This window comes from Leopardus geoffroyi, chromosome D3 (assembly GCF_018350155.1).
Source record: "Leopardus geoffroyi isolate Oge1 chromosome D3, O.geoffroyi_Oge1_pat1.0, whole genome shotgun sequence".
NCBI classification, from domain to species: Eukaryota; Metazoa; Chordata; class Mammalia; order Carnivora; family Felidae; genus Leopardus; species Leopardus geoffroyi.
In genome coordinates this window covers 29,629,400-29,655,820 of record NC_059339.1, presented here as the reverse complement: position 1 = coordinate 29,655,820, position 26,421 = coordinate 29,629,400, and the positions used below count along the sequence as shown (strand labels likewise).

At 50.6% G+C, this 26,421-nt stretch overlaps 3 protein-coding genes across 19 annotated transcripts in view; 2 read left to right on the top strand and 1 right to left on the bottom strand.

Annotated features, from left to right (window-relative positions):
- Window positions 1–4,140, top strand: part of ARVCF (ARVCF delta catenin family member) — a 49,698-nt gene extending 45,558 nt beyond the window's left edge. For 4 of the 8 annotated variants that reach the window (XM_045458972.1, XM_045458967.1, XM_045458966.1 and 1 more), the window contains 8 exons: window positions 243–393; window positions 693–891; window positions 980–1,091; window positions 1,210–1,300; window positions 1,618–1,671; window positions 2,071–2,156; window positions 2,757–2,873; window positions 3,325–4,140. In XM_045458972.1, coding sequence (XP_045314928.1) covers window positions 243–393; window positions 693–891; window positions 980–1,091; window positions 1,210–1,300; window positions 1,618–1,671; window positions 2,071–2,156; window positions 2,757–2,861 — 798 coding nt within the window. In that variant the 3' untranslated portion in view covers window positions 2,862–2,873; window positions 3,325–4,140. Of the gene's footprint in view, window positions 1–242; window positions 394–692; window positions 892–979; window positions 1,092–1,209; window positions 1,301–1,617; window positions 1,672–2,044; window positions 2,157–2,756; window positions 2,874–3,324 lie in introns of those variants that run through there. The other 4 variants (XM_045458968.1, XM_045458971.1, XM_045458969.1 and 1 more) reach the window with 3 other exon arrangements.
- A 783-nt stretch (window positions 4,141–4,923) lies between these two features.
- On the bottom strand, window positions 4,924–25,511 carry COMT (catechol-O-methyltransferase). Of its 5 annotated transcripts, none has more exons than XM_045458984.1 (6): window positions 25,397–25,511; window positions 10,691–10,970; window positions 9,730–9,923; window positions 9,240–9,371; window positions 8,842–8,966; window positions 4,924–5,809 (listed from the first exon to the last, which is right to left on the bottom strand). In XM_045458984.1, the coding sequence occupies exons 2-6, from the start codon at window positions 10,968–10,970 to the stop codon at window positions 5,407–5,409; spliced, it is 1,134 nt and encodes a 377-aa protein (XP_045314940.1). In that variant the 5' UTR covers window positions 25,397–25,511; the 3' UTR covers window positions 4,924–5,406. The 5 variants fall into 5 exon arrangements, with proteins under 5 accessions (XP_045314940.1, XP_045314943.1, XP_045314941.1 ...); XM_045458987.1 differs by having other exon boundaries at window positions 8,842–8,903; XM_045458985.1 differs by lacking the exon at window positions 25,397–25,511 and adding an exon at window positions 25,324–25,342.
- The window catches only part of TXNRD2 (thioredoxin reductase 2), a 51,715-nt gene continuing 50,794 nt past the window's right edge, over window positions 25,501–26,421 (top strand). For all 6 annotated transcript variants that reach the window (XM_045458976.1, XM_045458980.1, XM_045458974.1 and 3 more), the window contains exon 1: window positions 25,501–25,609. In XM_045458976.1, the coding sequence (XP_045314932.1) occupies window positions 25,501–25,609 (109 nt within the window). The remainder of the gene's footprint in view (window positions 25,610–26,421) is intronic.

Here is a 26,421-nt window from a genome sequence, read left to right as displayed (position 1 = left end):
CAGGTTGGGAGGGAGAGTAGGGGACACCATGTCTCCCCGAGGTCCAGGAGGTTCAAGGTCCCGGGCGGTTTGGGGCACAAAGGATGCAAGCTGGAGGTAGAATTGAGTTGCTTGGGTAGGACTTTGTCATGCCAGGGAGGAGGGTCCAGCCAGAGGGAACAGCCAGGGTTCAGGTGGGAAAGTGCCCGGGCATGTAGGCATGCCTGAGTGTGCTGAGCACCCTACCTGCTCCACTGCCACAGTGGGCCACATACATCCGCGCCACGGTGCGCAAGGAGCGTGGACTTCCGGTGCTCGTGGAGCTGCTGCAGTCCGAGACTGACAAGGTGGTGCGCGCTGTTGCCATTGCCCTGCGCAACCTCTCGCTGGACCGGCGCAACAAGGACCTCATTGGTGAGAACACTGGTGGGGCTGAGCCGGGATACAGAGCCCGGTGGTCTGCTCTGGGGTCCCACGGGCAGGGGCAGAGGGACCGGCAGGGTGGGGAGGTCAAGGGCCCAGCCCTGCCCCTGTCATTCTGTCCCAGCCACTGGAGCTCATGTCTTCCTGAATGGTCTCAGAGCCTATCCCCTGTACACGGCAGGTGACGTTGCAGCTTCCTGGGGCTCTCCTCGTGGAGGCCCCGTCTGAATCCCCTTCCTTCCCGCTGGGGTGAGCAGAGGCGTGTCCTAACACTTGCCCCTGTCCTTCAGGGAGCTATGCCATGGCGGAGCTGGTGCGGAACGTGCGCAATGCACAGGCTCCGGCGCGACCTAGTGCCCGCCTGGAGGAGGACACGGTGGTGGCTGTGCTCAACACCATCCACGAGATCGTGTCCGACAGCCTGGACAACGCACGCTCACTACTACAGGCCCGAGGCATTCCAGCGCTGGTGGCACTTGGCGCTACCAGGTGGTTGAGGGCCTGGCCTGGGGAGGGTGGGGTCCCAGTGGGAGGGGGGCGTGGCCGGTTGCTGACCCCGCCCTGGACCTGGCTGCAGCCAATCAGTACGTGAGGCGAAGGCCGCATCCCACGTGCTACAGACTGTATGGAGCTACAAGGAGCTGCGTGGTGCCCTACAGAAAGATGGCTGGACCAAGGCGCGCTTCCAGGTGCGGCCTGCCTGGCCTTTCTTTCCCTCTTTCACTTCTCCAGGCCAGGTCCCCCACAGGAGTGCCCCTAACCCTGCACCCTATCCTGTCTGTTTTGTGTACCTCTTCTCATACACAGTCAGCCACTGCTACTGCCAAGGGACCCAAAGGAGCACCAAGTCCTGGAGGCTTTGACGACAGCACACTGCCACTGGTGGACAGGAGCCTTGGTGAGTACCGAGTGGGGGCATGGAAACCTATCCCTAAGGTATGAGATGCTCCTCTACCCAGGGGCACTGATAGTGACAAGGCAGGTGAGGGCTAGGTGTGGAGGGAGCTTTCCTGGCTTGCAGCCTCCTACCACCTCTACACCCATGGTGTCCACATTGATGTTAAGCCGGGGTGGTGCTGTCAATGACAGAGGCCTGGCAGAATGGTGCAAAGAAGTTAGTGACGAAGAGTCCCTGAGGCCAGCTGTGCTGGGGGTCTGTCTGTTCTGGTATCCCCACTGCACTGTATCCCCAGCCACCTGGCTTGTGCCTTGCAGATGGTGAGAAACCGGGCAGCCGGGACGTGATCCCCATGGAGGCACTTGGCCCAGGTGAGTGCAGATAATGCAGGGCGTCTTGTTTTCTGGGGAGGAGGAGGGGAGAGGTGCTGAGATGGGCCAGGTGGTTTTGTCTTGTGTGTTTGGTGCTGGAGAGGTCTTCCAAGGAGGTGCTGGTTGGAAGAGATCTGGTTTAGCGGTGCTGGTGAGGGGGGTGGACAGCCAGGGAGGGGTCAGTGCCTAGCTGGGGTCTGGCCTGCCAGCTGCGGGGGACTGGGTGGGGGCTGGTGTGTTCTGAGCCACCATCATGGGAGGGGTCGTGAGAAGACCTGACCTAGTCCTCCCGCACAGTGCTGGGGCAGGGTAGGTGGGCCCCCCTGCATCTGGGCTGAGAGGGAGATCTGCTCCTGTGGTGCCTGCCCCTCAGAGTTCCCCTCATGTCCCCACCCCAAGATGGATACTCTACTGTGGACCGGAGGGAGCGGAGGGCTCGAGGCAGTGACCCTGTGGGGGAGGCCTCCGAGAAGGAACCGTTGAAAGTAAGTGGCTGTGGGCAGGTGCCTAGAGATGTGGCATAGCTAGGGCTTGCCTGAGAGGGGCGCCGGCGAGGTGCTGAGTTTAGGCTGCCCAGTCAGCCTGGGGTGGAGCTCATCTGAAAGGCAGTTGGGCTGGGAGATCAAGCCTGAGGACCGGCTCTCCCGCCTCAGGAACATTACCAGCAGAGTCAGTCTATGGGTACAGGTGACTTGAAGCTCACATGCACTGGGAGAGAGGGGGCACGGGACAGGGACACTGCCCAGAACAATGCACAGAGCCAGGGGAGTCTGAGCAAGTGTGTCTTCTTCATCTTTCTCTGCCTATGTGTGTGAGTGGGCAGTGGGTGAGGGCCCACCATGGTCCTGCCTCCATGACAACACCTCCCAGTCCACTCTGTGACAATCCCCTGGCTTTGGGCACAGGCCTGTGTGTGTCCACGTGTCACTCCGCATCTATGTGAGCCACACTAGCTCAGCTTCCCCTTCCTGTGCACCCTGTCTCTGGCCTTACCCGCTGAGCGGCCCAGCCCCAACCTGTCAGCACTGACTAACATGCTGTATTCTGCCTCTAACGCCCTCCTGCCCACTGCCCGTCCGCTGCAGCCCGACCCCGGCAGGAAGGCTCCGCCTGGGCCCAGCAGGCCTGCGGTCAGGCTGGTGGACGCCGTGGGGGACGCTAAGCCTCAGCCCGTTGACTCCTGGGTCTAGCTTGCATGCCTGGTACGTTCTCTCGTCTGGTTTTTCATTCAACTGTTTCCCGTCCTCTGGGCAGGGGCTTTTTGTTAATCTCTGCTGGCTGCATGTTCTTTCCCTCCGTGCTCCCTGGTGGGACCCTGACTTCAAACTCATCAGGCTTAAATGCCCATTTTATGGACAGGCTGAGGTCGGAGAGGGACATGCTTCCCTCGGTCTTCAGTCCCAGCCCAGGTTATCAAGGACCCAGAGGAGATAAGGCCAGAGAGCAGGGATGGTCCCCTCACATTTAAATGCCGTAAGCACAGTGCCCCCCCCGGACCAGCAAGTCAGATTGGCCCTGATGCCCAGACTCTTGGGGTCAGCCTGCACCACTCATAGCAGCCGCCTTTATCCACATTTTCATTGGCATAGCCTGTGGAGGGGTCCACCTAGCCACCAGGCCACCCTGCTCAACCTTCCCCCTCTCCCTCTTTAGGGCTCGGGCCCAGCCATTTGTTCTTAGGGATCTGATCTTGGGAAGAAGGGAACTCCAGGGCCGGCCCTCACAGACCCTGCTGTGGAGCTTGGAGCCCCCTGGCGCCAGGGGTTGGCAGCGCCTCTCGCCTGGGAGCCAGGGCCGGACATTCTGGACACACCTCCCTTCCTGCCCCACCTCCTAACTCCTTAGGCTGAGTTAGCTGTTTACTGACATGGTGCTGTGTGTGAGTGAGAGAGAGAAGGCCAGTGGAGCTGCCAGGGTGGGGCCCAGGGAGGTGGCAGGACAAGGCACCGGGCTTTGTTTTGGGGCTGGTGATGTAAAAGAGTGTGCTCTTGTATGTGCAAGGCCCCAGAGGAGTCTAGCAGGGAGGGGGGCTCAGGGAAGGAGTTTAACTCTGGAAGATGGAGGGGATCCACTGGGCTCTGAGTCTCACCCTGCATGGCAGACAGAACACGGGCAGGGGCTGGCCATGCAGAGAGGCTCTGGAGGCAGTGAGGTGGGTGTCAGGCTGTGCTTGCCCCCACCCTGCCCTCGGATACATGGAGCCCAGTGTGGCAGGAGCTTTCTCTGAGCGACTCTGGCCCAGGCCATGGCTGCCAATCCTGTCTGCCGGAACCCTGAGTCACACCTCTGGGACTGACCTTCGGCAGCGGCGGGGGACTGCTGCCTAGTGCCTGCTGTTTGTGACTTAAAAACAGAAGAAGAACACTGACAAAAAGCATTAAAAACAAAACCAAAATAAGACTGTATTGGTAAACACCTAAATTTTTGTAAGAAAATTTAAAAATTAAAAAAAGCAACAAAGGAACTTTCTATCTTCTATGGCTCACATCTTTTGCTCCTCCCTGATTGTCAGGTGGGAAATGGGTAGAGGTGGTGTCCATAGGGGGCTCAGCTCCTAGGCCCCAGGAGTGTTTCCACACATGAACTCCCATGCTCCTGTGATCCCCTTTCTACACACTCAGAGGAGAGGGCTTGCTCCTGGGTGGTTAACTGGGACCTGGGTCCCAGGGTGGTGTCCTGGCCAGAGGTTCGTCTACATGCAGGAGGGCTCAGCCAGGATGGGGTGGGGGGGGGTGGGTGGGTAGGGGAATCCCTAAGGAGCCTCTGAGGGAGCCATAGGGCCAGGGTTGGTTTAGGCAGCTGTGGATTTAGAGAGATGCAAACTAATTCTACTTCATTACTTGCTAGCTGGGCAATCTATAAATGCCAGAGTTGGTCTGAGCCCACTCTTCCATAAACAAGGCCAGGAAGGACTGGGCAAGTTGCTTCTACTCACTGCCACCCAGGGACCCCAAGGGGCCAGGTGCCAGAGACTACACCCTGCACTGTGGTGGGGCCCCATGTCTACCTTTCCCTAGTATCTGCTTGGTCAGAAATGGACACAGAGGCTGACCAAGTGCCCTGTTCCAGTTTCCCGGGACAGTCTCCAGATGGGGACTCACCTCAGCCTACGGACATTCCCATGGGGATGCAACAGGTACCCTCAGCCCGGCCACATGAGCCCCCAGGCCAGCATTAGCATCTAGTGAAGGGGAACACTGGGTGTGGTGCCAGAGTTGATGGCACCACAGGAAAGAAGGAGCAGGGCAGCAGTTAAAAAGAAGCACTAAGTTGATCTCTTTTATTTAAATATTTAGATTTTTAATTTCTCTTTTAGCATCTTTTAAATGTGATACTGACATATAGGATTATTAACACTGAGCTGATGTTAGTAAAGTTGTGTTTCATTCTTTACAAGAAGGTGAAAGAATGCAGGAATCACAAGTGGATAGGAGTTGTTGGGCACAGTGCCATGACTGAGGCATTGCTGCCACCTGGTGATGGCAAACCTGAAGGACAGACTGAGTGCACAGCCCAACAGTTTCCAAATGTTCCCAACTTCCCCCCCCCCCCCCCACTTCCAGTGTCTGCTGAATATGTCAGTGCCTGAGGACCTGTCGATGTAAGAAACCTAATTGATCGAAAATGCTGGTGGGAGTGAGTGACACCATCACAGGCACCACCTGTCCTGATTGGTATTTACAAACGTACTTTCCAGATGTATTGCAGTGATTTTGCATGGTAAGCTGGCTGCACTTAGGTGACACCACTTAGGCAGTGGTGACAGCCCAGAGTCGCCGTGCAGAGGGTCCAGTGTAGGCAGGCTTTGGCCTCACAAGCCTCAAGTGTGCTACATTGAGGACAGACCCCAGAACTGCAAAAGCAGGGTTGGCGGGAGTGCATCTGTTGTGCTTTTCGTAACCAGGCTTGGCAAGGGAGCCTGGAGCAGGGTGGGTGGTCAAGGCTGTGCTGGGCCATCCAGGCCCATGTAGACAGCCTTCTCGAGGCCATCCACTGCTGTCGAGTACTCCAGGTACGAGGTGAAGTGTGTGCACTCAAAGCGGCTGCTATTGCGCACATATGCCAGGAATTCTGGTGTTCCTGGGCAGATGACGTTGTCGGCCAGCAACACTGTCCCCTTCCGTAGCAGGCCACACTCCTGCAGGGGACAGATGGTGGGAAGGGGTGAGGGTGACAGGTGCCCATCAAACCAACCACAAATGGGGAGGTTAGGTGCTCTTGGCCAGGTGGAGGCTCCACACACTTGCCTCTGTCTGGCCTGGAGTCAGCTCCTGGCATGAGGGTCTCCCCACTGCCTTCCATCTCCTCCCTGGCAGCAGCCACTCCAAGAAAGGGCTGTGCTGAGCACAAATCCTGCCTCCAGAATGTGGCTCTGTGAGGGCGAATCTTTTGCTCTTTGTTAGGTCCTGCATCCCCAGCCCCTAAAACAACATGTGGCACGCACAGTGGCTAATAATGCTAGCTGGATGAGTAAATGGAGGAGGCAGTGGAGCCAGGATTCAGGCCACAGGACTGATTCAAGGCTAGTGGGGCCCTCAGTCACCCAGTGCCAGGAACACATGGTTCTTCCAGGGGAGATGCCTGGTGCCCAGTGCACGGGCTGCTGTGCACTGTCACTGGAGGTCCTAATGCCTGACGAGGGTGACCCTGGAGGGATGGGGGTGGAGGCAGGGCAGACATCCCCACCAAGAAGCCTGCCCCTTGGGGGTTTGCCCTGGACATCCCCAAACTCTGGCATTTGAACACCCTATCTCTACCAATGCCTGGGCCTGGGCTGTACAGAAGGAAGAAGCAGCAGCTGGACCCAGCCAGGATGGTGAGCTGGGGGTGGGGCTGCCTAGAATATAGGAAACAATAGAAAAAAACTTTGAGAGGAAATGGTTGCCTGTGGAAGAGGGTCAGACCAGGGCAATGGGTCACACCAGTTGCCTTGTCCTAGATTTAACTTTGGAAGCATGGAGCTTCTTTTTCACACGATCATAAAATTAAAAAAAAAAAAAAAAAAAAAGCAATGCCAAACATCAGAAGCAAAATCAAAGTGACCCCAGGAGTGTCCCAAATTGCTAGCAGGACCACACACAATGGGCATCTCTAAGTGATTTAAAAACATGGGGATTTAACTCTGTACACCTCCAGGGATGTGCCCTAGGACAGAGTCTTACAAGGGTCTCAGTTCTGGTGGTGACCACAGTCACTTTCAGCCTGTGGGCTGTGGGGGAAGCCAAGGGTCCTCTGGCCAGAGTGGAAAACACAGCTGTGAGGTCAGTGAGGCTAGGGACAATCCATGAGCCAGAATTTAAACAGAAAGTACCACTGTGAGGCATGGAGCGTTTTCTCTTCTAAAAAGAAAACTCCCTAGCAATCCTGGCCAGAAAAACCTAAAACAGCTATCCGGGAGAAGGCACCCCGGCCCAGGCCCTAGAAGGGGAGCTGAGGTCTCCGGCGGGAAATGGACAAGGTGAGCCAGGAGTAGGGCTCTGAGCCTCATATGTGGGGTCGAGCTGCTCGGGAGCTGACTTCAGTAGGCACTGCTGGCCCCAGCTGGGACAAGTCATCAGACACTAAAAACCGAGCTGACCATGAAAGAAGGAATGAAAGGAAGAAGCTTTGGACGTGTTTGGAGGGTGCTGGGGCCTACCCATCCTTGAAGAAACTGGTCAGAAGGGAGAGAATGGCAGCACTTACCCCACCTTTCACCACACATCACGCCTCCTGATGGAGGACACAGACCCCCTGGAGAAGCCCACCCCGTCTGAGCAAACCTATTGTGCTAACCCCTGCTGGGACGAAACAGCCCTCAGAGGACCAGGTAGCCTGTACTTGAGGTGCTTTTAAACTCTGTGGTTCCTTTTCCACTGGGTGTGTGCCAGGCTTAGTGACCGTCTTGTAACAAAGAGAAGGAGGCAGAAGTGGCAGTGTAAGCCTTCAGAGACGGTTATACAAGGCACGATGGCTCCCTTATTGTTCCTTCCGTCTCTGTCACCCATTCCTGGCTGTGGGGAAAGCCAGCCACCATGTTGTGAGGACACTCAAGCTGCCCTGTGGAGAGCCCGTGTGACATGGCAGTGGGGCCTCCTCAGAGCAGCCAGCAGCCCCAGGCTGACCCAGCATAAACCAAGGGCCCGCAGAGCCCAGCTGCAGGGCTTCAGAATGTGTGTTTAAAAAAGTATTCATTCCCAATTCATGACTTCTTTTCTTTTGAGATAATTACCAGCTTTGAACAAGCAGCACTGAGAAAACTATTAGTTTCCTAGTTTCTAAATGGCAATATTTGCTACGTTTCTATAAATGCAGGCCCTTGTAATTATCACATACACCAAAGCTGCTGAAATCCCTTCCCCAATCCCTGTGCAGGCCCAGGTGGCTTGGCTGCCTGGCCTCTGCCCTCCACACCAGATTTCCAGGTTCACACCCCTGGCCTGGAGCTGGGCCTCCACGAGGCAGCTATGCTCCCCACAGCTGCCTGGTTCCTGGGCCTTGGGTCTTCTTGACATCCCTCCACTGACCACCTATCTCAGCCAATGCAGGTGACTGGTCCAACTTCTAGCCCATGGATCCCCTCCCCACTCTCAGCCCTTCCCTGAGGTTTCCAGGTCTCTGCACCACCCTCTCTATAGCTATCTCTCCCCACTATCCCTAACAGGGATCTTTCCTGAGGATAGATCTAACCTTGTTCTCACCTGCTTAAAGCCCCTCATGTCCCCACTCTGTGTGGCATTCAAGGCCCTCCACACATGGCTCTGGCCCACATTCCCAGAACATCCTGTGCCCTCATAGCCCCCAGGCCAGGGCTGGTTCCTTCCTGCTGCGTCCAGGCACCTGGCCCTCCATGCCTGCTCCAGAACCACTCACTGTGTGCAAGGTCCTGCCCAGCCTTCAGCCATGGCTCCAATGGCCATGCATACCATGCTCATGGCCTCTCTTCCCTGGGCCGAGTGACCAGGCCCTGTGCGATCTGAGATGGGTTAGCATGACACAGACAACATGGGACCCTTCCATGCTGGCCTCCAGGTGGGGAGGCCGTGGTGGGGCAAAACCTCCCCAGTTCTCAGTGGAGGGCCAAGTAGCCACTAAGTGTGATCTTGACTGCCCAGTTGGGACAGACAAGGTAGCGGTCATCAATATTAAGCTTCGTGGGTCAGCTCATTAATAGCCCATCCAGGGTCCTACCTGGGGATGAGGCAGCCTCCCTGGTCACCACTTTGGGGCTGGCCAAGCAGCAGCGTTAAGGGCTGGTATGGGATGGGGTATGAGGATGGTGAGATAGGGGTGCAGGGGGATGCACAATAAGGAGCCTTTGGGGAAAATGGGCAGGAGATGCCCTGTTAGTGTTCGCCCTTCCCTGCTGCCCCTGCACAGGCTACCTAGCGGGCCTAGCTGAGGCTTTTTGCCCAGAACCACCTTCCTCCCATCTCCACACCACCCCTGGGGCTTCCTCTGGCCCTCCATGCTCCGTGACCTCAGGTGGGCCTGCCCAAATCACCTGTGCCACCAGGGCCACCTGGGGCGGCCCCTGCACCAGCCACCAACACTGAGGCCCCTGTGGACCAGGTGGGTGCAGAGCTTACCTCCAAGAGAAGAGTGTCTGGCAGGTACCGGTCCTTCCAGTGGTCAAGGAAGACCATGTCTAGCATGTCCACATCGTATTTCTTCTTCAGCTGGGGGATGATGTCCTGAGATGGCCCGGCCACAACGGTTACCTGGAACGGCACTCTGTTGGTGTCCACACCCAAATGGGACAGGCTACCCTTCCTGGACACTCAAGTGTCCTTACCAGTCTTCTCTGGGGTTCTGGGAAGATAAGTCTCCACTCTACCCCGCTCCCTCCAAGGACAGCCTGGGAGTTTCCTGCTCTGTGGAGTGGGGTGGCAAGACCTCCCTCACAGAGCTGCTGGGGGTTCCGTGAAGCCTGGCCTAGGAGGTGCCATGAGGCCAGGCACAACAGGATAAATGTGGCCTTGAACTGCATTGGGGCGACCCAAACCCTTCCCCTCCCCCCTTGCACCTGACCCCTGGTGTCTCAGTGTCCACATTTATCACCCTGGGGCAGCAACACACCCTGTCCTGCAGGCCTGCAAAGTCCAGCATCTGCTGGGTGATGGCGGCGTAGTCAGGGTTGAGCTCAATGGTGAGCAGTCGGGCCCCGGGCTCCAGCAGGCGGGCCATGCGCACAGCTGAGTAGCCGCAGTAGGCCCCCAGCTCTAGCAGCACCGATGGGCGCTGCTCCCGCACCACTGCATCCAAGATCTGGCCTGCGGGGCAGATGAGAGGGTGAGCACAGGCAGAGGGAAGTGACCCACTCCTGGTCTTGGACCTGCTCATTCCAAACTGAGCATCAGTCCCTACAGATGCCTGCCTCCCCTGTTCCCCTTGTCCCACTAAACACACTCTCCAAACTCCCAGGGTCCCTCAGGCCTCTGGGTCTCAGCACACTCTGGTCCCTCTCTTTCAGATGATTCTTGGCTGACCCCAACTCGTCCTAAACGAGAGCTGCCCTCTGTAGAAGCCCTCACCCCATCCTGCCCATGAGGGCCCAACTCCCAGGAGTGCAGCACAGCACATGCCTGTGCCCTAGGCTGGAGTCCAAAGGTCAGGAGGGGGCCCTGGTGCCTGCGCTGGGCAGAGTCCAAGGAGCTCTGTACACCCTCATGACCAGCAGGGACAGCCAGGAACCCACTGCCTGCCTTGCACCTTCACCCAGCTCCATCAGACGGCATGCCAGTGTCAGGCCTACCACCAACTCGTAGGTGAGTAGGTATGGGGCAAGGAAGGGTCCCAGGCAGTTTATCAAACGTCCCTCCTTCCCCACGAGGACAGCGATGTGGGTTTTGGGGTCTCTGCACAGCCTTTGCCCCTGGCCAAGGAAGGTGGGTGATCAGCTCCAGCCTCCAGGCTCCAGACAAGCCCCTACCCCAGCATCCAGAAACAGGGTGATAACAGGCCTCTCCTTTACAGGCTGTGCTCCTCCATCGGGGATCTCCATTCCCAGGCCTGCTACCTGCAGGCTGGGCTTGCCTACCTTTCTTGTCACCCACATTCATAGCCCACTCCTTCTGTAAACAGTAGGTATCGATGGCCTCCAGCACACTTTGTGGGTCCCCGGCCACCGCATGCTGCAGCACATGACGCAGGATGCGCTGCTCCTTGGTGTTGCCCATGAACAGGTTGTAGAGGGGCTGCAGGACGAACTCATTCCAGCTGATAAGGAGAAAGCCCGAGTAGGAGTGGCACAGCAGCAGCACCAGCAGCACCAGGCCCAATGAGAAGGCTGCCAACAGCAGGGGTGGGGCCTCCAGCATCTGAGAAGGGGTAGGGATAGGGTGGAGTGAGAAAGAGGGGGGAGAAGGGGTAGGGCAGAGAGCCAGGCGGGAGGCAGCGGGCTTCAGTGCCTTGTGGCTAGCCTGGAAGCCCTGCAGCCAGCTCTGGAGCTCAAACCACCCTGGCGTTAACTGCAGACCTGCCCCTCCTGGCTTCCTCACACTCTCCTCAGTTTGGGGGTGCTGCCAATGCTGATGGGGGCCTAGGGTTCAAGAAGCTAGCTATGAGTCCCAGTTGCCTGGCTCATCTCAACATCAGGGGAATGCAGACCTTTCTGCCCCCAAACAGCTTCCTGCCCCCAGGGCTGTGCCATCAGGTGCACAGAGTAGGTATGTCTGGCTGTCCTGCCTGGGGACCTGCTGATCACAGCTCTCCTCCCTGGGTGCTTTCCCAGACAGCCTGGGTCAGCTGCTGCTCTGACAGAGGTGGGCACAGGGGAGGCTCTGTCCTGTGTGCAGCTCCCTTGGGTGCTCACACCAGGAACAGTTCAGGAGGTTTGTGTGGCCCTTTAAGTGAGTTCTCAGGTAAGAACACAGGCGGTCCCCAGGCCAGGCACTCAGGGCATAGACTCACTCACCACTCCCCTCAGGGATGGCCACATGTCATGTGTCTGTCCCAGAATGAAGGCCAGTCCTGCCGCCTATATCATAGGTAAGCGAGACATGCCAGCTCTATCAGACAACTAACGACAATAGTTAGTTGTGGCACAACCTCCCCTGGCAAGCCACCCTTTAGGCAGGTAGCTCGGGACCCAGTCAGGTGGGGCCCTGGAGACACAGACAAGGCTGAGCCACTCAGCCCTGGGTTCCTCATTAGCACAGAGCAGAGTTCAAGATATTCAGGGTAGATGCTGAGATTTCAGGCCAGACCCCTTATAAAATGGTTAAGAACAAAATAAAGAGGAACACGGAAGCCTCTGTTGGGGCCCATGGTTGCCAAAGATTATTCACAGGAAAGGCTTGCTGAACCACAGCCACCACCATACAGGACTCTGCACTCCCAGAAGCTCCCATTTGGAAAGGAACATCAGGGAGAGCAGGCAGACTGAGGGCCTCAGTGGGAAGAGCACTTTGAGGACCGTTGAGGGCTCCAAACCCCCACACCTTGGACCATGAGGAGACAGTGGTGGCTTGGAGAACAGAGCAGAGGATGAACAGGAAGCTGAGACTCTGCCCCAGGTGAGTGTAGACACCCAGATGCCGGTGGTATAGGCCATGTGGCCTATTTACACAAGGCAGAGTGGATGTATTGGCAACAGGTTGGAGTATGCACATGCAGTGGCCCTGGTTCCTTGGCCCACACTTGCTCTTCTGCTCCCAGTGCTACCCTGACCTTTAGAGCCACTCTCATAGCCGGCTCCTGCCCTCCATGCCGATTGAGGGGGTCTGTGTGCTCCTTCTCTGAGCTCAGCAGCAAGACAGATAACATTTGTGCAGAATTCGTTTGCCTTTAGATAAACACCAACAGAAACTGTAGCCTAAAAATGACCAGGGTCCAGATATCTGGGCCCCTTCCCAAAGGCCAGCCCTGCCCACCAGGGCAGCACTTCACTTTTCCATCCTCTGAAAGCAAAAGGCCCCAAAGAGGTAGTGAGATGTCCCCTGCAGTGTCACCTGGCCAGGGACACCAGGGAGAGTCTCCCTGGTCCTCATCAGCACTGCCCTGCAAGTTATGACAGGATGTGCATCTGTCCCTTATGAAAAGCAGGAGAAATGAATGAACTACTTTGCTTAAGCCATATTTCCCCAGGAAAATAACTATAAATTTGGAAATGACATAGAAGACCAAGAGTGAGTTACAAAGAACACATACAAATCAATGAGAAAAAGATGATCCAAAGAGAAAAAGGGGCCAAGAGGGCAAATACACAGATTACACCAGAAGGCCCAAAGTCCAGAGCAGGTATGGCAAGTCTTGGCACCACAGTGGGGTGCCCCTGCCTGCGGTGTGCCCTGGGTCCCACCATGCCAGAAAGTGTGAATCGGGTATTCTGTCTGCCATAGCTCCAGGGGCCACCCTGGGAAAGGGCTCCCGCAGGGCAGCATGTACCATAACCCAGGAGGCAGATGAGGGGACACGGGGTGGGGGGTGGGTACAGTGGATAAGGGCAGAGTTTCTCTTTTCTAGGGGACAGATGACAGGGAACGATGAGGGGAGGCCCATGCAGCCTGAAGGAGCCAGAACTTTCCACTGCTTAGGATTTCCTAACCACACATCTGTGTTTGTTAGCATTCCTATTAATACTCATAGTAGTGTTTGGGTGATGATATAATGTGTCATGTTGTTTTATTCTCTGTATTTAAAAAAATATCCAATAAAGGTTGGAAATATATATCAAAAATAAGAAGTAATATTCCACTTAAATAATCAATACTTGCTGGACCCTGGAGTCATAAACTATAAATTTCAATCTCCATAATACTTGAATTCTGTTAAAAATTTGGCTTTTAAGTCTCTAATCTCTAGGTCTGTCTGTTCATAACTTTGCACAGCACTGTGTTCCTCAGGGCTGACAGGAGGGCACAGGGAGGGGCCACACCTGAAGGGAGGCTCGGCTTTGACCTTGAGTCCTGGTTACCTAACAGACATGCAAACAGAAAGCACAATGGTGGGACTTTAAACCACCACAAGGGGAGGAGGGATCATCAGGAGGATAAAGGAAACTCAACCCTGGCCAAAAGGCCAGGGTATGGAAGCCAAATGGCATGCTCAGATCCTCTCTGTTTTATGTATGTTCAAACAGGCCATAAAGTAAGTTTTGAAGTGGCTCACTGAGCACAGTTTCATACATGCTTTCTTGACTACATTGAGGGCTGGCAAAACTTCAATGCAGGATCCTGGGATTCCTATCTCTCATGGCTGTTGACCTCAGGGCAGTGGTGGGCAAAGAAAAGCTGCTCATGGGCTTCAGTGTTTCACTGAAGAAGCTTTATAAGGCCTCCATAGATGATACATTTAGTATCACGAGGGCATGAAAGAAATGAAGACGTAAATTAACAAAAATACATCCCATGTTCATGGACTGCAAGATTTGGTATTGTTAAGATGTCAATACCACCCAAAGTCATCTACAGATACAATGCAATTCCTATCAAAATTCCAATGGCATTTTTCGCAAGAATAGAAAAATCCATTCGAAAGATCATTTGGAATCTGAATAGCCAAAACAATTGTGAGAAAGAATAAAGTTGGAGGACTCATACTTCCTAATTTCAAACTTATTACAGAGCTACAGTAATTAAGACAGTGTGGTACTAGCACAAGATAAACATATAGACTGACAGAAAGAACTGAGGCCAGAAACAGACACTCATATCTATAATCAAATTATTTCCTCCTTCCCTTCCCTTCCCTTCCCTTCCCTTCCCTTCCCTTCCCTTCCCTTCCCTTCCCTTCCCTTCCCTTCCCTTCCCTTCCCTTTCCTTTGTAAGAGAGAGCAAGAGCATGAGTTGGGGAGGGGCAGAGGGGGAGGGAGAGAGAATCTTAAGCAGGCTTCAGGCCTAGCACAGAGGCCGATGAAGGGATCAATCTCACAACTGAAAGATCATGACCTTAGTTGAAATCAAGAGTTGGAAGCATAACTGATTGAGCCACTCAGGTGCCATGATCAAATGATTTGGTAACAAGAGTGCCAGGATCACTCAATGGGAAAGAACAGTCTTTCTAACAAATGGTTCTGGGACAAATAAATTCCCCTACAAAAGAATGAAGTTGGACTCTTACCACACACCACATACAAAAATTAACTGAAAATCAATCAAAGACTTGACTTTCAGAGCTAAAACTATAAAAGTCTTAGAAGAAAATATAGGAGTAAATCTTCATGACCGTGGATTTGGCAATGGATTCTTAGATATGGCTTCAAAAACACAGGTAACAAAAGAAAAAAAATTGAATTTCATTAAAATTAAAAGCATCAAAGGACACTATCAAGAGAACCAAAGGACAACCCATAGAATGGGAGGAAATATTTGCAAATCATGAATTCCTACAATGCAACAACAAAAAGACAAACAACCCAATTAGAAAATGGACAAAGGTCTTGAATAGACATTTCTCCAAAGATCCACAAATGACCAGTAAGCATATAGGAAGATACCCAACATCATTATTCATGGCAATGCAAATCGAAACCACATGAGATACTACTTCATACTACCCATTGGGATGGCTATTTTCTTTTCTATTGTTTTTTATCTTTTTTTGGGGGGGAAAGAGACAGAATGTGCACACACAAGCGGGAGAGGGGCAGAGAGGAGAGACAGCATCTCAGGTAGGCTCTGTGCCATCAGCGCTGAGCCTGAAACAAGGCTTGAACTCATGACTGTGAGATCATGATCTGAGCTGCGATCAAGAGTCAGACACTTAACCGACTGTGCCAATCTGGCACCCCAGGAGAGCTATTTAAAAAAAAAAAAAACTTCTTTTTTTTTTTTTTTTTTTAACGGAAAATAACAGGAGCACCTCGGTGGTTCAGTCAGTTAAGCGTCTGACTCTCGATTTCAGCTCAGGTCATGATCTCATGGTCCTGGGATTGAGCCCTGTGTCAGGCTCTGCGCTGAGTGTGGAGTCTGCTTGGGATTCTCTCTCTCCCTCCCCCTGCTCCTCTCCCACTTGCGTGTGCTCTCTCACTCTCCCTCTAAAAATATATACATATGGGGGCGCCTGGGTGGCTCAGTCGGTTAAGCGTCTGACTTCGGCTCAGGTCATGATCTCACAGTCTGTGAGTTTGAGCCCTGTGTCAGGCTCTGTGCTGACAGCTCAGAGCCTGGGGCCAGCTTTGGATACCGTGTACTCCCCTCTCTCTGCCCCTTCCCCACTCATGCTCTGTCTCACTCTGTCTCTCAAAAATAAATGAATGTTAAAAAAATTTTTTTTAAAGATATGTGTGTGTGTGTGTGTGTGTGTGTAAAATAAACGTTGGTGAGGATGTGGGAAAACTGGAACACTTGTGCACTGCTGACAGCAATGTAAAATGGTGCAGCTGCTGTGGAAAACAGTTTGGTGGTTCCTCAAAAAGTTAAATATAGAATTACCATATGACCACCTATTCAACTCCTGAGTACATACGCAAAAGAACCGAAAGCAGGGACTTGAACCGATATTTGCATACCAATATTCATAGAGGCATTATTCAAAACAGCCCATCTATCAACAGACGAATGGATAAACCAAATGTGGTGTGTCCATACAATGGACTAGTACTTCGTCATTAAAATGAATGAGACAATGATTCATGCTGCTACATGGATGGATGAACCTCGGAAGACATCATGCTATGTAAAAAAAAAAAAAGAAAAGGATAGACACTGTATGATTCCACTTCATGAAATAAGTAGAAAAGGCAAATCCATAGAGACAGAAAGTAGAATAGAAGCTGCTGGGGGCTGGGGTGGGGGAGGGGGAACTGTTGAATGAGTAAAGGGTTTGTGTTTGGGGGGGATGAAAAAGTTCTGGAAATGGTGACAATGGGTACACAAGATGAATGTAGTTAATACCGCTGAATTGTATACCTGTAGCACTGAAAAGGTTAAAGTGGCAAATTTTGACTTCTGTATGTTTTACTACAGTCCAAAGGAAACAGTGGAAGACAAAACCGGCAACCCTGTTTGTGGCCCTCCCTGTTCCAAAAAAGGAATAGGGACGTGCCATTCCCCAGTAAGGAAGCAAGATCCAGAAAAACAACTGTTGCTCTCATCTCCCTGGGGCACCCAGGCACTCAGGAGTCTGTCTCCACCCTCCAGCTGTCTGCCTCTGGGGGGGGGGGGGGGGAGTGTAGCGGGTGGGGAGCTGCATAGACACCAGGGAGGGACGCCTGCCTGTACACTCGGGGTCCTTGGAGGCAGGGGAAGGGGTCTTCCTATCACAGCAGAGTCCTCTTGCCCTGTGTACTTCCTTCCAATGGGCCTACAGTGTATATGCAGCGTCCCTCTCTTAGACCTCTTTCCCCAGATGTCAAAAATAACACCCAACCCCCAACCTTCCTTATTATGGCCAAGCCATACTTGGCCACTTGCCGCAAGGCCAGCCCTACAGGACAGAGCTCAAGATCCCGTTCTGCCTGGGAACTGGGGAAGTTCTGGCAGCTCATGGGCACTATCAGCAAGCCCCAGCAACTGTGTGGTTTCAGCCCTGCCCCTGGGTACAAGCTGAACACGGACTCCCCATTTCACTCTTCAAAGGTTGGATGGCAGCACCCACAGGGACCTTTGTCCCATCTCTGATCTGCTGCTCACTGCTCACTAGTCTGGTAGCGATTCGGACTCCTGATCCAGTGCTCCCAACAAATGTCCATTACAGCAGTGAGGACAGGTTTTGATTCTATTATTCTGAATATACTCTGGAGGGTGGGTGGGAGGAGCTTCTAGAAGGTAGCTCCTGGGCTGGAAGTCCTTCCTGGCTTCTGGGGAGGCCTTTTTGTCTCTCTGGTTGATCCTGCTCCTCCTATAGGAGCTTCTCAGTAGATTGAAACCCCCTTCTTCTTCTTCTTCTTCTTTTTTTTTTTTTTAACGTTTATTTATTTATTTTGAGAGAGACAGCACGCACGTAAGCAGAGGGAGGGGCAGAGAGGAGGAGAGAATCCCAAGCAGGCTCTGCTGACAGCGCAGAGCCCGATGTGGGGCAAACCATGAGATTATGACCTGAGCCGAAATCAAGAGTCGGGACGCTTAACTGACTGAGCCACCCAGGTGCCCCCTGAAACCCCCTTCTTGCACCGTGCTGACAATATGCCACCGTGGTGCTAATTCTGTCTGCTTCCTTTCCTGTTGGCATGACTTTACTAAGGATAATTTGGAACTTCAATGGCTTCCGTGGGAAACTGCTGATCTCCCCTAGTGGCTCCTCTGAGACCTCTCCCTTCCATCCACTCTTCTCCTCCTTCCTAGCTTACCACCTTTGCTCCCCCTCCAGCAACCTTACATCCTCTGATATGACCCCTGCAAGCCCCTCCCTCCTCCTCCCAGTCCACCCTGCCATACCTTCCCCTTCCCTCCAGCCCCTCAGCTCCCATAGTCACTGGCATGTAGACCCCCTGCCCCACTGGGGGCTCTCAAAGGACTCAGGGCTTGCTGAGTAACTCACAGGGCTTGCTGAGTAACAAAGTAACTCACTGGGGTTGAAAAAAAAAAGCAAACTGGAAACAAACATGGCCTCCATAAGATTATATATCAGGGCAAAAAGATCTTAAACAGATCTTAAAAAGATCTCCGTGAACACTGGTGAAAAGCTTTAGCCTTCCTATTGAACAGGTAACTAACCTGCTCTATCTGCCAGAAACATAAGGTCCAACTCTTATATAAACTAGTGAGTTTGGAATAATTGTATTTATGCCTGATGCATGGCTAAAAGTTTTAAATGAAAACCATGAGATCTCTATTTGAATCTGTATGTTTATGTATGTAAGTATGTATGTACGTCCATACAGGTGTGTATGTATGTATGGTATTTCTCTACCTCCAGGTGATATTACCAAATTAATTTATAAAATCCCTTAAAGTAGTTCTATCCTAATTGGCTTAGAGAAAAATAAGTACTTACATAAACTAAATCTTCCCCAAAACTCTCAGAAATATAAGAACCAACTCAACTGTTTCTCAAGTTAACATAATTTGAGTAATCTATGACAGAAGACTGGCTTAATATTGTTGATTTAATGAAACAGGTGTATCTTTAGTGTTATCAATATTAAATGGAATGCAAACATATATATTTTTTTAAGATTTTATTTTTAAGTAATCTCTATATGCAGCATGGGGCTCGAACCCCCAACACCGAGATCAAGAGTCACCAACTGATCCAGTCAGGTGTCTCACAAACATACATTTTTACTCCACTTGGTTTCCTAGTCAAATAAGCTAATATTCTATCTACTCAAGGTTTAGGATTGTACAAATGATAAATCTGATTTTCATCAAACGAAGTCCCTATTCTGACAAACTTTATTTTAACAATTATTGTGCTTTACAATATATCTGCCTAGGAGCACCTGGCTGACTCATTTGGTAGAGCATGTGACTCTTGATCTTGGAGTCATGAGTTCAAGCCCCATGCTGGGGACAGAGATTTCTTAAAAAAAAAAATATATATATCTATATATCTATATATCTATATATCTATATATCTATATATATGTACATACATATATACAACATATGGCTAAAGTTATATATATATATATATATATATATATATGCACACATATATATATGTACACACATGGCTAAGACGTTACTTTAAAAATATATATATATATATTGCTAAAAAATATATATACATACACACACATATATATGTATCTGCCTAAAAACTGTCTCCAAAATCTTTCTGGTAATTTGTAGCCTTAGAGGTTTGCCAAGTTAGGTTACATAATACATATTCTTTGACTATCTAAATAATTTTTACATAAGATAAAGTGCTGGAACATTCATTACTAATTATAGTTTAAGTTTTATACTCTTGACTTCTTGTTTTTATATGGTACAGAAGGCTAATGATATTTGGGTCTGTTAATAAGTATGTTCTTCTTGCCACGTTAAAAAAATTTGTACTATTCAGAGTATATACCTCTACAGATTACAAAATGGCATATTCATAAAATTTGTTAATCTGTTACAGAATACCAGTGTATGGCTGACAATTCACAATTATCTACTTCCTTGCTTTATCTATAAAATAAATGTTGCAAATGGCTAAAAATTATAATCATATGAAAATAAAACAACTACTAGAAACAATAAGAGTGAAGGGAAACAACTTTGTAAACAAAGAATGTGAGAAAAATAGGATGTGTTTCACATGAAAAGTATGCAAAGAATGTATAATTTGTTTTTGTTAAGGAAAGGATAGTGATTTTGTCCTGGAGTTATATTTTCAAAAGGGGAAAGTATAGACAAAAACCTGAATGGATATAGAAAGTTGTATAAAGTTTGTGGTAAAAAGGATTTTATGAGATCCAAGCTGGCTAAGATTAAATGGATTCATATATAGTTTTTGAAATGAGCTTTACTATCAATAACATCCTCATGCAAAACTAGAGTTTGGTTTTCTTTCTGCTAAAACAACAAAACTTCTTGAATCACTGGTCTGCTTTTATTTATTTTATTTATTTATTTATTTATTTTTTAAATTTTAAAAAAAAAATTTTTTTTTTTCAACGTTTATTTATTTTTGGGACAGAGAGAGACAGAGCATGAACGGGGGAGGGGCAGAGAGAGAGGGAGACACAGAATCGGAAACAGGCTCCAGGCTCTGAGCCATCAGCCCAGAGCCCGACGCGGGGCTCGAACTCACGGACCGTGAGATCGTGACCTGGCTGAAGTCGGACGCTTAACCGACTGCGCCACCCAGGCGCCCCAACTGGTCTGCTTTTAATGAGAAATTGTAAAAGGCTTTTCTTTACCCTTTGAGTAATCTTTACCAATCTTTACCTTTTGAGGAAATAAAAATCCTCTATCTTATCAAAATAATTTCCTGTGTTTTGTGTTATTACCATGTTCTTGATTACTTAAGAGAACCTGGTCTTTTCACTATCCAAAGAGCCAAGTTTTGTTTTGGTTTTGTTTTTGTTTTTACAATCATGTTATCTCCAGTATTTACTTTTCGATTCTTTTATTGACACTTTGGTTAAGTAAATAACCAAATATTGTTTCATAGTGACCTGGGATCCTATTTAGTCAAGCGTGCAAACCTTTTGACATTTTTGACAACTCTACTTTCCCCAAATCAAATTCTAAGTGATCTTCTTGATTTCAAGCTCGCTTTGGGGTTTCCTAGAGGGTCTCTGGAAGATCTCAAAGGATCTGTTCTTTCACCTTGTAAAAAAGACATGTTAAACTAATTAATTTTTTTTTAATTTTTTTTAACATTTATTTATTTTTGAGACAGAGAGAGACAGAGCATGAACGGGGGAGGGGCAGAGAGAGAGGGAGACACGGAATCGGAAGCAGGCTCCAGGCTCTGAGCCATCAGCCCAGAGCCCGACGCGGGGCTTGAGCTCACAGACTGTGAGATGGTGACCTGAGTTCAAGTCAGACGCTTAACCGACTGAGCCACCCAGGCGCCCCAAACTAATTAATTTTAATTGACCTGTTGGATTTCCTGAAAGGCACTGTCAGATAAAACACGTGGCTCAACCTTCCAAAATTGATGTTTTTATGAATAGATGTTATTAATATAAGGATGTCAGAAATCATATAAAGTTCCTATAAATTTGCCAGCACCCTCAGAGACCAGGAAATGTCCTGGTATATTATCAGTCATAATTCCAGTTAATATGGTATGGATGTTATAGAAATGACCAAGTTTTATTATCCGTTGTGTTTTTTACTTATTTTATTTATTTATTTATTTATTTATTTATTTATTTATTTAAAAAACTTTTTTAGAGAGGGGTACCTGGGTGGCTCAGTGGGTTAAGCATCTGACTTCAGCTCAGGTCATGATCTCATAGTTTGTGAGTTCAAGCCCCACATCAGGTTCTGTGCTGACAGCTCAGACAGAGCCTAGAGCCTGCTTCAGATTCTGTGTCTCCCTCTCTCTCTGCCCCTCCCCCGCTCATGCTCTGTCTCAAAAATAAACTTAAAAAAAAAATTTTTTTTTAAATTTTTTTAGAGGGTGGGCACGTGAGCAGGGGAGAGGAGCAGTGGGAAGAAGAGAGAAAGAATCCCAAGGCTCAAGCCCTGGGATAATAGTCTGAGCAGAAATCAAGAGTTGGAAGCTCAACTGACTGAGCCACCCAGGTGCCCCAGTGGTGGTGTTTTTACAAGGGATTCTCATCAAATCTTTAACCCCTGGCCATTTAAGTCTTTGTCACCCACAGATAGTTTTTGTTTCGCTCTGCTGCTTCTGCAAAAGCATTTGCGATCAGCTACAGGCCAGAGTGGTTTGTCTTCAACTGGAAGGGACTGTCCAAGATCCATGGTAAGGAATATGACAGGTACCTGGGGTACAGACTTCTGATGGCCTTGCTTCAGTAACTCTGAAATGTTATGGGACTGAGTAAGGCTTTCCAGAGCTCTAGTGGAGAAACTGATGGGCTCATGAAACTAACCAAGATCAAGCAGGACAAGAATTAACTACATGGAACAGAATAAACTGATAAAGGATGATTATAATTTTGTATGACTTTAGTCTGGAATATTCTTGGCTCTTTAGTATTCTATTTTCCGGGTTCAAAGAAAAACCCACTTTTTTTTTAAGTGTATTTATTCTGAGAGAGAGAGAGAGAGATTGAGTGCATGGGTGCGTGTGCATGAGCAAGCAGGGGAGGGGTTGAAAGAGGGAGAGAGAGAGACAGAATCCTAAGTAGGCTCCGCACAGTCTGCACAGAGCCCAACACAGGGCTGAAACTCACGAACCGTGAGATCATGACCTGAGCTGAAATCAAGAGTCATACACTCTACATTCAGGCAGTTGCCTGAAACACCCAGGCGCCCCTTCTTTTTTCTCTTAAGCTACCCATGAGTCGTAACACTCCAGCAAGTTAATAGTTTTGTAAACAAAACCAAAGCATTTATCTTTTTCTCCCGTTTCTCCAAAAATTGGGAACTATTATTAAGTATTCTTATTTTCATGGCAATATAGTTATTTGCATAGATTCAGTAAGAACCTGTCCTCTTTGTGATAGGACATAACTTGAAAAGGCTGATTATATAACCAAGGAATGTCATATTTGAAAATGACGCGTGGAATCAGACATGACCAGACAGTTTTGAGAACTACAGTTGATTTTACAAGGAGGCAGTGCTTACAAAGCCCTCTTGAAAAAACCAGGCTTGTACTTGGCTTACAGAAGATCCTAGCCTTACTCCCAAGGTGAGTAAGGAACATCCCTTCCTGGCAGACCCAGGAACCCTAAGGTATTTGGGGGACCTTGAGTAGAGAGGAACTCACCCAAATCTACAGGTGAACTGATAGTGAGTTCTTGTTTTGGCTTCCTAGCCTTGAAAGGCTTTTAAAATTCCAATCTGAGATTCCCCATAAAAAGTTCCACAAAGCAAACTTAACAAGGCCTATGTGGTCAATTGCCATTTTTGCTGCACTTATGTAAATAATCAGGCCAAATTTAACGAGACCAGAATGATTTTGTAAACAGAAATAATCTTTGTGTGATTATCTTTGATCAAAAAGGGAAGTGGCTGCAGAGGGAAATGTTATATCTCAATGGAAAAGAATAATACAAACTTGTGGGTTATCAGATTCTAATCCTGTTTATTGTGTTTGAGGTTTTACTATACTACCTATGAACTGGACTGCATTCTTCCATCTTACACATTTTGTCAGCCCTTACCCAACCCTCAGCTCTTCTAGATTCCTTCAGCATCTCACTACAATTCTCCAAATTGATGTTTCCAATTTTTCTCCCTTCCCTCCTGACTTGGCATCACTGAGAACTAAAACCTGACTGCCCAGACCCTTCCTGGGACTCCAGGTGTCCTGTTGCTGCCCTTTTTCCTCCAGGATCTGAAAGAGTCCCGCATGCTGAAGCATGAAGACAATTTGATATAACTCTCAAAGAGCTCATCACACAACAAATCATGTGTGCGCACCTTCATTCCTGGAGCTGCAGCTGCATGGGCCACTCAGAAGTCCATGGGAATTCCCACATCTTCCATGCTCTGCTTGGAGAAATAATCTTGACTGTGACACTGATGTCTATACTATATGACCATAAACACTCAAAACTGCAAACTGGGAAATCCACCGGATTTCCACAATGGTCCTCACTCCACAACCTCGAGATGTTAGGGGTCAATGTCTAAACTCTTCCCAACTGGCCATCTGTGGGACTCAAAAATCAGGTTTATGGTCAGCTCCAACCCTTAATCTTTGCTTTTCTTTCTGTTCCCATAGAAAGGCCCCTCATTAAATGCCTGATCACTGGCACCATCCAGCAAGTATCCTCTACTAGCAAGTTCCAACAGATGGTTCAACAAAAGGTGATCAAATGGAAATGGGCTTATATTATTCAGCAGAAAGAACATCTCTTCTTTCCTTTAACAAGAGGGAGAGACCTGCCAAAGACTCTTTCCTTGACCAAACTCTATCCAGGCTCCTCTGAGCCTTCTTCTCAACTAGGCCTCAACCTTGGCCTATAAAGACTTGAACAAACACTAAATAGCATCTAACAGCTCAAAGTTGCATCCTTAGGATGACCTTAGCCCCCTTAAGGTGCATGCCAGAGAAAACTCCAGGCTTCCCAAAGAAGTGACTGTTCCAGCAAACACCTGAGGATAGGGCTCCATCTCCAAGTCGCTGTGGGAGCTTTCATAAGCATGACTTAGCACATCCAAATGGGTGTTACACAGACCAGCTTCCTCTTCCCACTTTTCGTAACTTCTCACTTCCCTGACTCACTCCTGCCATCCCCCTCCCCCACTCATTCACTCTTCCTTTGAAAGGCCCAGTGCCTCTGAACAAATCTGAATGGAGCTCAGCTCTTTCCCCTACTGTGGGTAGGTACTGAATAAAATCTGTCCTTACTGCTGTAACTAGTGACCAGCTGTGTTCGTCTATGGCACTTCTCTCCCCACTAGGCCCGACACTGCTTCTCAGAGCACCTCTGGGAGTTGGGAGGCAGCAGGCAGTAGGCAGTCAGGGAAGCTCAGTCCCAGGCAATTGGTCAAGAAAAGTCCCTGACTTTAAAAACTGAAAGGCTGGTATAACAAGTCCATTCTGGAGTGACTTCCTCTTTCTCAACATTCTCACATGGGGATGGGGCCACACCACCCTCACCTAGCCCTTGCTGGAGTGTTGGGCTCCAGTCATTTCCTTTCCCTCATGGCAGCCATTTCCCTGAAAGGAAAAGCCTGGAGGTACCCCAGGGGTCAGTCCATCAGGCCTCCAGGGGGAAACTTGTCACTGAGCTCCTCCAGGCCTTGACACCCACAATTCTCCCACTCCCAAGCGTCTGATCCCGCTCAAAGATCAAGTGTGACCTCTGCAAGCCCATCAAGTCAAAGCACTCCCCCCGGGAGATAGCCCCATCTTGAGGTCTAGATCCCTATAGAAGGCCGGATCCCCTATCCTTGTCTAGAACCCTATCCCCAAGTCGGATCTTCCCGTTCCAACACAGATCTGCTACTCCCTCAACCCAGTCTGGTATCACAGCCCCTTCCGTCCAGAGATTCCCACCCAAGGTCGGATCCTTTCTCACAGGCATCCTAATTTCCCACCCCGCATCCGGAGTTCCTCACCCCAGAACAGACCCCAGATCAGATGCACCCCAGGTCCGGAGACCCCCCCCCACCGCAGATGAGGTCCGCCCCAGGTCGAAGAAGAGCCCCCCTCCCCACCCCAGATCAGATCCACCAGAGGTCCGGAGACCCCACCCACCCCGTGTCAGACCTGTCCCGGGTCGTAGAACCCCACCCAAGGCCGGATCCCCGCGGTCCGCCAGCTCACTCACTTCGCCTTCGGCGGCGGCGGCGTCCTTGGCCAGGCGGACCCGCCCTGGGCCGGCGCAGGCAGCGCCGCGGACAGCCCCAGGCGCCCGAGAGGCCCCGCGTGGCTATGGCGGTGATGGCGATGGCTGCTGCGCTGCGGGGACCCGGCGGGCGCTTCCGGTGGCGGACACAGGCCACGGCGGGCGGGGTGCGGGGCTCGGCACGGGGCGCCGCAGGTAGGGCGGGGCGGGCTCTCTGCGCCAGGCGGGGGTCATCCAGGAGGGGGGCGTCCTCCAGGGTTTGCCCACGTGGGGGTGTCCCCGCGGGCAGCATTCTGGGCTGGGACAGGAGTCTGCAGGCTTCCAGGCTCTCCAATCCCCCTTCCAAATGGGGAAACAGCTGCGGGACGCCGCTGGAGGTTCTGCTGGGTGAAATGATCTGTGCTTGCAGCCCCACCCCCAGCCAAGTATATAGTCCTGGTGATTATGGTGGTTGTGACTCACCTCCTGAGGTTACCAGGCGCCATCACCTGCACACCCCATTAGTCAGACTTGGCCACCTCCTCCCTGAGTCCCTAGTGGCCACACACAGCAGGTGCTCAGTATTTGCACTGCTTAGAATCATTGACGGGAGACTTCCAAACTGATGGGCTCACTGCTTACAGTGCTGTGCAGGTGCCCTGGGGAGGAGACAATCCCTGGCCAGTCCTCCTGGAGCCCCCAAGGATCATTAACCAAACCAGGTTATTAACCGTACACCAGGCATAAGGGATGGCCCCAGGCTCCAGAGTAGGGGCTACGTGCTGGGGCTTACAGGAGGGTTGGCACCCAGCCTGCAGGTCAGGGTCCCCAGAGCAGGCCACAGTGCCACCACATCTGCCATGGTGGCATGGCCAGTCCCACATGTGGTGACATCTCCCCACCACATGCCTGCACAGTGACCGACTCCTAGACCTTGTCCCTGGATGACTCCCCATGGGGAACCAGCATTGAGGGGCCTGTGAAAGGAAGGGATGAGGCCTCCTTCAGAGGTGGTGGCTGTGGGAGGA